The sequence below is a fragment of the Mesitornis unicolor genome, unplaced genomic scaffold, assembly GCF_000695765.1.
Source record: "Mesitornis unicolor isolate BGI_N332 unplaced genomic scaffold, ASM69576v1 scaffold28717, whole genome shotgun sequence".
NCBI classification, from domain to species: Eukaryota; Metazoa; Chordata; class Aves; order Mesitornithiformes; family Mesitornithidae; genus Mesitornis; species Mesitornis unicolor.
This window is the reverse complement of record NW_010194786.1, coordinates 6,166-16,077: the sequence shown is the minus strand read 5'-3', so window position 1 is coordinate 16,077 and position 9,912 is coordinate 6,166. Positions and strand designations below refer to the sequence as shown.

The window sequence follows — 9,912 nt, the reverse complement described above, 5'->3', positions numbered from 1 at the left end:
ATCTACGTTGTGGTGACCTTAGGTTTTGTCCCTGGTCTGCTGCTAACTCTCCAAAAAAAGGTACAGATCTCCTGCAGAGCCTGTAACCCTAACCATTTATGTAACCCCTACATGCTCCATTGCCCTGGCACCTTTGCCTATGAAAGTCTCTTCCTCCTATGTGCAGACAGTGGCCACTTGAAGCTTTCAGGATCCTATTCTGCTAAGCAACTGTTTAACATTTAGACATTGGTAGACCAAGTTTTTATGAATGCCAGCCACAGTAACTCTACTCACCCTCCCTCACCTCATCTAGGAAGAGGTGATTTCATGATTTTTTACGCAAAAATGCGTAAAACTGTCCCTGTTGGCCACCCTGGCATTATTCAACTTTCATGTTCCCAAAGGAGCTTGTTCTCAGGTAGAAAAAAGAAAAAAAAATAAGCAGGAGACAACTGCAAGGCTTTTGGCCAGTAAAATAATTCCAAATCCTTGTGTGCCTAGATTTGAAGAGCTTTTCACTCCAGGAGGACTCACAAAATGCAATTTGGCCTTTGCGCTGTTTCAACAATAAGCCATAAAACTAACACCCTGGATCAATTCTAGTCTCTGTTCATATGAATTTACCCATGCATCAGTAATTCTAATGTAACCCCATGAAAGCCAATCAAGTGGTGAAGCTTCCACACTGAAATTACTACAGAAAGGAACTTTTGTCATGCCAGACTGCAAATGAAGCTTAGGGGAACAGTTTCAATCCTGGAAGAAGAAAGTTCCCAGCTATGCAGGGGAGCTCGTATCTCAAGAGCCTGTTTTTAATCATAACCTCTACAACCCAGTTACACAGCTCATGCTTTACCTCGTGGACAGTAGTTGCCAACTGGATGGAAGCCCCACTTGGTATTTTCCGGTTGATGGGAAAGCTTTCTGAAAAAAAAAAGCGTTCTGCTCGAGCAGCACAACAGCTTAGCATGAGCCTTCCTAGAACTGCAACACAGAAATCACTGCTTCCATTAAATGCGCTTACCTGCCCTAAACAATGTGAGGTTCATACCAATACCTTGCTGAAACCGTGCATCAGGGCCGCTTTAGACACAGGCAAAGAAGGTAATTGCTAGGAGTAGAATTTTTCTGGAATGGCAAAACAGCCCTGCTACCTACTGGCTTTGGCTCTACATCAGCTTGCAGTAGTCCCCACACCCACCACCCACCTTCTGGAAGGTGGAGGCAAAGCACTCTACAGTGTTGGTGGGCTCCTGCTGCTGTAGGGATATGGCATGTGCTGACACGTCCTGCAACACAGTGCTGTTTACTTCTCAGTCTTAATGTGGCAAGACAGTTTTGTCTGCATCACTGAGATGCTTTGAGCTAGCTCAGCCTGGCACTTTTTGCCAGGAGTCTCTTTGGCACAGCTGATTGCACAAGCAGGTCCAGATACTCCTGAAATGGAATTTGTTTGGAAAAAAACACCCAAATATTTTCATTGGAATCTTAAAAGAAGATAGAAAATAAATAGAGGTCAGTGTAATTTCCCCTTATGGTTCCATTTTTACTGGAGGTAGCTTCAGCTGCATCCAAACCTAAATGAACTAATTTCAGCCCATGCTTCAATATGATCTAATGTGCAGTGTGTTTAATTGGTGCCAAATGAACCAAGGTCTTGGAAACAAGGTTTGGCTTAAGGTTAGGATGTGGAAGGAAAAGATCCCCCTTTTCAACTGCGATATCATATCTTGAATGCTGATGGCAGAGAAAGAAAATGTGACCTGTCAGAGCAGAGGAGACATCATCTGCTTCTCTCCTGTTGTGCTGCTGTAGCTCACCCAGCAATGTAAAGAGCAGGTGGCCGATTTCTCTGCAGCAGTTTGACAATACTATAAAAGGGGATTCCTCTGCATAGCTATTCAAGTGATGACAAGACAAAGTAATTTGCTTCCCACGGATATCCCAAAATTATCAACATTTGGACCTGTTTTCCCATTCTGAATATCGAACACAGCCCAATGAACAGGACATATACTCTGCTAACACTGACCCTCTTAAAAATCTTCTCTGATTGGGTGACATGAAGCAGCTAAATTATTCTTGCAAAACTGAAAGTTGGTCAGATAAACTTGAATATTGCACTGAAATAAGTAGTGCTCCCAAGTCTCAATCTACAGATGTTTCCAAGACTGAAGAACAGAAGAGTTTCTGGTTCATTAGAGGAATGTATGTTTAGCCTGAATCCAATACTGGATAGTGCTGTGGCCAGAACTCCAAGCCAGAATAAACACATTCAATTTGGTGTTTCATTCTTGAACTACAGCCCTGGTTTGTGAAATAGTTGTTCAAAGAATGAAATACTGAGTCACCAAAAGTGAGAGCTGTAACACAGAGGGGGAGTGAAGTCATCAGAAGTTCTTTTTCTGTCGCAGGTGAGAAGGTAGGAGAAAACTAGCTTTCCTCAGCTTTATCTTTCTATGGCCCAAACAAGTAAAGTCTGTCAGATTCTGCTGGCTCTCTGATTAGGCCTGAGGTGCTTGGGTGTGATGACAGTAAGTATTAGTCATGATCACAATGTTATTTGTCCTGTAGATACAGCTGGGTTTTGTACTTGGATAATGAGTGTCTCAACAGGGAAAGTTTGGGCATTCTTCAGAGACGCAGCAGGAAAGAGGGTAAAGATCTCTCCTTGTCTTGTCTGGCTCTGCTGAATCACAGACCCAGCAATCCCATGATACAGGAATTGTTCCTTGACAACTCTCCCAAGGAGACAGGACAGAAAGAAGGAAACAAGCAGAGCTCTGGGTTTGAGGGAGCAGCTTGCAGCTCTGCAATTAACTTGCTCTCCTGCGCTTTGTGTTGCCCTAGGAGGTGTTCCCCAACAGCAGAGTGCTAGCCAAGAGCAGTGAAACTCTATACTGACTTCAACAGGGTAAAAAGTGTTTCAGTCCTAACCAAAGCACTGCTGGGTTTTCTATTAAAAACACCCCAAAACGGCTGTGAGTTATGCCCAATAAGTTTAATAATTGATGAAACCATAGCAAGTGACAACTACAAGATACAAAGCAGACACGAAAACTGATGGCATAAAAGTAGGAAGGAATAGTGTCTGCAATGAAAAATTAAAGCAAAATACACTTAACAGAGGATATGGGTTCAGATATAAAACACATGGTCACACACAACACTGCATTAGTAACAACACACACAGAGACTCATTATACTGGGGATTTTCACAGTTTTCCAATTCTTCCCAGATGACAAGTAAATCGATGTTTTTACTCTCTTACATAAATTCTTGTGCACACAACATCATCAGCACCAAAGGTCTGGAAAAGAAATAGAAATCAATCAGACGAGATGGAACCAGCAAACATTTAACACCATTTTTAATGCTAGTTTTACTGTAGTAGTGAGTTCTACAGCAGAAATACATTTTCCTATGTCTTTTGACAGATGAAAGTAAAGGAAAGAGTAATTTTGGGAGTGGAATGCAATGTAAGTGACCTTTTTTCCAAGGCATGATGAATTTTGTCAGAATGATAAATGACACAGAAATTCCCTTTTTCTATAGTTCCTTGGCAGGCATTTATAAATAAACATGAGAAAAGAAAGAGAATTTGGAATGTACCATTGTTATATTTAGAAACAGTTGCAGCACTTTGAACTGGAAATGGTGAGGGTGGAATTCAGATGGCATGTTCAAAAGGCTGTCTTTGGTATTTCCAGGTATAAATCAGAGTAGTTCAAAGGAAGTCAGTGGAGCAATGCTGAAGACCAGGAGAATCTCTACCTATAGTCTGTAAACATAAAGCTTCTGCAAGATGTTGGCACACCATGCTAGGACACCAAAACCTTCTCTCCCAAGCTGCAACGTGGGGCAGTGTCAATCACAATGTTCTTTCAGGATACTGTGACCTTAACCACTGAATTTGTTACCTATAATAAGGGTCTGAAATGAGGGCACATAATGGAGAAACACTTAGTCGAGATCGAATAATTTCACATGGCTAAAAACCTATGAGATCTCACAAATATTTGATCTCTACATGTCTGAAAGTCACTGACTTACAACAGAGTATAGTCCATTATCATCCCACTTCTTATACCAGATTCAGTACCTCAGAGTACCTTGATTTTTCAGATACTTAGAATTGGTGCTTTATGATGACTGAAAGAGAGTTTCAGATATGCATCTGAAAACCTGCATTTTTTAAATCGCTCTGTACTTCTGCACTTAAAAGGCAATTCTACCACAGCGATATTGCGGTACAGATTATCAAGACATTTAGGCAGGACAGTGATGGTGGCAGCTGTCTGAGAAAGCCACCTCAAACCCCAAAGAGTTTGTATGTCATTTCAGGTCTGGCAGGCTAAAATCTAAGCAAGTAATTACACACGTAGGAAATAATGGGTGCAAGAGTGAGGAGTGACTGCAAAAAACTGCATGTTCAGCTATATGGACAGTTTCAAGCTCACCACTAACAAGTTGTGAGGTGGGATGTCTGGCTGTAATAACTGCCAAGGTCTCACTGAAAAATATACTTAAGACCTACCCCAGTGTGTTATGAAAATTCAGCTGGACTTCATTTGTTTTAATGCTTTCTACGCCCGTTTTGGCCAACACCTCTTTGAAAGGACTTGGCTTTAAAACTGACTCTGGCTTATATTTTGTTCACTTTATTGAGGAGAAAAGTCTGTCGGTATTTTTGAGATACAGGCTTTGTTTTTATGCATATAAAGAGTTTATCATATCAATCTTTGTATACATTTTTAGCTTATACATGAAAATGTCTAACAATAAATGTTAAAGGACGCAGACAGTTATTGCTCACAGCACTAGCTGCAAATACCCTTACTATGGCTTCCTTCAACATCTCCAAAATCATACACAAAGGTGAAATTATTTTGGCAGGAGCTTTGCCAGAGAAAGCAAGTCAGAGTCAAGACCGTCCAGGGCTTGAGGTTGTCTGGGGAGACTGGACGGTCACTATGACACCAGTGACTGCCTTTCTATGGTACATTCAGGCGCTGCTAAGCACAGTGAAGTTTGGGTCTCCCACTGCTATTTCAACACAAACCATAAATAATAGTAACACAGTCTTTGTGTAGTGTTCCTCAAGAGCTGGCGTGGCTCCAGTCTGACCATTGGAGCTGCACAGCTATGCAGGCGCATCTTGTGATGTGAGTGGGTGCCACATCAGCCAGTTCTAATGAGCAAGGCTGCAGCAGCAGTCTGCCTAAACTCTTGTAACCTCCCTAGTAAATTTATGTCTATTCTTTCAGAGAAGTTAAGAGACAAACTCCTTCCCCTAAACGTGTGCAACAGCACTTACTCTCACAACAGGTCAGCAGTTGTATTGAGAGTGAACACTGCAGGGAAGGGTTGAGTGAAATAGATGTGATCCATACTGCAAGTCTGTCCTAGCACGCCACTGTAGGTCTGAGTGTTTGAAATTCTCGTGCCCAGTTCTGAGACTGTGCAACTGAGCATAGCTTGCTCCTAAGACATCAGTGTAGTCTGACGGGCAGGTTCCTTGTGAGACCCACAGGAGGGAGTGTGAAAATAAAAGATAAAAATCTGTGGAGGAAGAAAAAAGAAAGGGTGCATTCAGAATGCATCGCAGAGGCAGTGAGTCCACTGTATGTACACACAGACTGACTGCTGTGCACTCACAGAGTCACAGCTTGGCACACTTGTGACAAAGCGCAATGGCTCTTCGTTTTGTACTTCCAACATTCAGCTCCATCTGGATTTCTGGACTTCTGAAAATCTCAAAGGACTGCATTCAAATTGCTCTGTCAGGATAAAAATTAAGTGCAGAAAACTTGGACATATGTAGTGAACCCAAATACAGAGCAGTCTTAGTTGCTATACACAAGGACTGTCGTTCTCTTCAACACACCAGCCTCATAGTCTGGAACACCACTAGAATTTAACACTACCATATCTTTAAGCCTAGATTGCCTGGAGTACCATGGAGCCACTGGGCACTTCTCAAACAGCCAGGCATCCTTTCCTTGAAGATCCAGCTTAGGTTGTGTGGCCTCTGACCTGTTTCAGAAATAAGCTGCAGTTTTCAGCACTTAGATTTTATAACTTACACTGATTTAGATGATTAGCAACCTAATTACATACTGAAGCATATAAATAAAGAGCTTTGATTGTCATGGTTATGTACACGGTCTAAATGTGGACTTACGTAAAAGGTGTTTCCCTATCTTATTGTAAATTACTGGCATTGTTGATAAAACTCCACTAAATGTTGCTAAACAAAGCAGAGAGTAAGGTGTTCAAACTTGCTGCATTCCTACTCTTGTGGTTACTCAGAGAAATGTCTAATGTATAGGGGAAGGTCCAACTCAAAAGGCTGTTACTCCTCTATCCTTCACACTTAAATCCTTGTATTCAGCGGTAGAATTAAGCAGTTTAGTATCTATGGTTCTAATTCTAGACTGGAAAGAAGTGATAGTTCTTGTCTGAACAAGCTGATATTAAAGATTTCCATGATGCAAAGGAGCAGAATGTCCTAACAGAGTGAGCACTTCTGGCTATTTGGTGGTAAAGTTTCACCACAGCAACTGAAAAAAAAAGTGTAACACTATGAAACTACAATTCAAATCTAAGAAGATGCAGGATTTTCAAACAGTACCTTCTCATCAGCTTGCAAAAGCCCCACTTATCTTACACAATGCTACAAAGCAAGGCTTCTATCTAAATCTAAACCAGGATTTTAAATGTGCAATGACTGCAAATTACAGAATTGTTTTCTTCACTTAGCTTGTCATAATCTGTAGCTAAGAATCCAAAAGCACACTGCAAACAAAGCCTGGCACAGGGGGATAATCCAATAAACTGACCTCTCTCAGTTCATTCAAAATCTGATGACCACTGACATCATTAGAGATTAAAAGAGAATTACAGGGCAGTAATATATTACTGTATGAGTAAATCTGCTTTTTGAAGACCTCCTTTATAAACATTTGACAAGAAGCCTTTGTGGTAAGTGGAGCACATGGTGTAATCAGGAAGACTGTAACTGAAACAATCACCTAGGGAAGATCACTTCTGCCAGTGCATGCAGACTCCCTGTCAACTGCTCACGACTGACCAACCTGCAGAGGCAACTTGCAAAAGGAACACAGAATATATCATCAAACAAATGGGGTAGAGAAGATACTACTTAAATGAATCCTCACAAAAGGCTTTGTCCGCATGCAAATTTCCATGTTATCCAGAATAAAGAGATAAATCTTCACAATAAAGGCATATTGCGTATTTCCTTTCTCGTCCTGACTCCCATAATGTTTTATGAAAGAAGTTGATCATTATGGGGCTGTAGTCACAGAAGGTGCAGCCCCCACTTTCAAACTTGGATATTAATAGCAAATCACTCAACATACAACCTCACTTTCTGCAGGATATCAGTCGACAGGACCATGCAAAATCAGGTCATTTATCAAGGCACCTAAATGTTATTTCTGTTTGGGAACTGCTGTATTACACAGTTTCCTCAGAGTCATGCAGCAAATGAATGACAGAGGTAAGAACATGAGACAATGCTATCTCCCAGTAATAGTCTTGAAAGCCAGCACACAGCAAACATCTAAGCTACAAGTGATAGGAGGTTACATACAGGATCAGATGCACTCGAGATGGAAATGGCTTTGGCTTCTTTCCCTGCTTGTATCTTTGGGATGTGACCCAGACCAGGCTGTACTAGTAAGCAGGGGCTGCAGATCCCTAAGCCCCCTTGTAAACCTGCTTGTGGCAAATAGTAAATTAAAGCATTAGGTCCATGCACACATACATATGCATTATTACAGGCTTCTCAAATTTTATCAAGGCTCCTTTAATGAGGTCAGCAGCAAAACCACCCACTGACATCAGTAGGCTCTCCTTTTGACAACTGATTTTTGTTGAAGATAACTCTCCAAAAACTGTAGCAAAGTCAAACACTTCGGTAGTTTAGCATTGTTCTATACAAGGCTTAGACGTATCACAAATCTCAGTATTCAGCTCCAAAGTATCTTTCCAAATTTGCACTGACCCTTCTCACCTACTATGTTTCATTTCAGTAGCCAGCAATATAATTTAAAAAATGTTCACTCACTCATCTGGGCTTCACAGTTCACCAGTTTTAATCAACTACGGCGTGATTTTTCTGGGGAGGGAATGCAGAATAGAAACCATGCTTGAAACTCCCCTAATGTTCTGATCTTTGACCCTTGCTATAATTGATTCTGAGAACCCCTGTGTGATACGTGAACTGTGTAAAATGTGGTCTGAGGCTGTTTTTAAAGCCCCTCTTTGGTAATCATCCACTTTAAAATGTTTGAGTGTTACAGATTAAACTAAAACCTATAGAGGCATGAGCAGCTATGAAAGCAGCAATGCAGATAAAAGTCTGAATAGAAATGTTTCTCATTTGAATAGCTAACATTTGGAAGCAGCATCCTTTAACTTTGTAAGAGCAGACCTTTTGTTCTTCTGACTTACACAAGTGATTGATAGCTCATTAATGTCCCTGACAAAAACACACAGCAACAGCAAAAACATTAAGAGTACAAAAGGGAAGAAAAAGCATATTAGAAGAGACTTAATCCCAGATCTTACTTTTCAGACAAGTAAATACATATTCTTGTGTTATATTCTGATCTTGATTGCTCAAGTGTTAATTCAAGTATAGATTATGAATGTGGAGTTGTAAATACTATACTCACTCTCAGTATGCATTACAGTCTTAAAGGACAATACAATATAATCCAAAGATACAGTCAAGACAAACAAATGTGGACTTTGATGGGGATCTATCCTTTTCACCCTCACTTGCTTCCATATTCCACGTAGTTTTTTAAACTATGTTGCTCAATACTTCTAAAAATGCAGCACTGAAATCCTAGCAAGTTCATAAATTAATTATAAACAGATTATAATATTATATTAGAATAATATTATATAGTTTATAATAAACAGCACTGATTAAAGTACTTGCAGTATTCTAACACATTTACAGCACCGTTTTTATAAAGCAGAGCTTGATCCTTCTTCCCTTACTCAGCTGAAAGGACTCTCTTTTCTAACAAGACTTTAGACCTATGACTGCCATTGTGTAAGTCAAATATTATTTATGCTACTAATAAGAGTAATCTCATTCTCCATGCTGCAAGGACCTAAGGGGAACTAAAGGCAAACTTAACTGGTACCTGAAGGGAAAGAAAACCTTTGCTAACTAAACAGTTTGTTCCCAGCATCTGTGTACCAGAGGACAAGATGTGACATGGAAGACCATCATATTGCTCCAAGGGAATATCTTTGAAGAACATAAGGAATTCTTCTGCCAGGATGCAAGAAAGATTGATAATTATACAGTAATATGGTTTCTATTTTAGCTCTGTTGTAGTCATGACAATTCAACACAGATTTTTTTCATTATATGTGATAATAAATGCGTTTTATTTAACATGCTGTGTTGGGGACAAAAATATATCCTTCCACTAGGAAAATGTCATAATCTAATGGACTCCCTAAGCAATGCAGCATATTAGATCAAAATTATGTGGCAAAGCTCCAACACTTATGCAGCCGGTATTACCAGAGTAGAACTCATTCCTTACCCCCTGCCTGTTGCTCCAAGCCTTTTTTTTCCATTCATGCCTCCGTCTAACACAGTTTAGATTCCTTGTTGCGACTTTTTCCAAATGGGGTATGAATTTTCTTGATTTCTTTTGCAAATGCATATAATAGCTAAGAAGGAGACTCAAGACTTCTTGAGACAGAGAAACAGGAATGAAGCTTGTGAGAGTAAGTATAAGCCTTTCCAAGTTCCTAAACTGCTACATCACAGGCTCTGCCCCATAAAATACAGCTTCCCGGCTGCAGACATCTAGAAGTTCACAAGAATGTGATTTCCTTCTGCTTACTTAAGGCTCTCTGCCAGAATGGCA

General features: G+C 40.3%; 1 protein-coding gene across 1 annotated transcript in view; it reads right to left on the bottom strand.

The window, feature by feature from the left end:
* Window positions 1-2,962: 2,962 nt before the first annotated feature.
* Window positions 2,963-9,912, bottom strand: part of CRABP1 (cellular retinoic acid binding protein 1) — a 12,965-nt gene continuing 6,015 nt past the window's right edge. Inside the window, exon 3 of the mRNA XM_010187922.1 lies at window positions 2,963-3,293. Coding sequence (XP_010186224.1) covers window positions 3,243-3,293 — 51 coding nt within the window. The 3' untranslated portion in view covers window positions 2,963-3,242. The remainder of the gene's footprint in view (window positions 3,294-9,912) is intronic.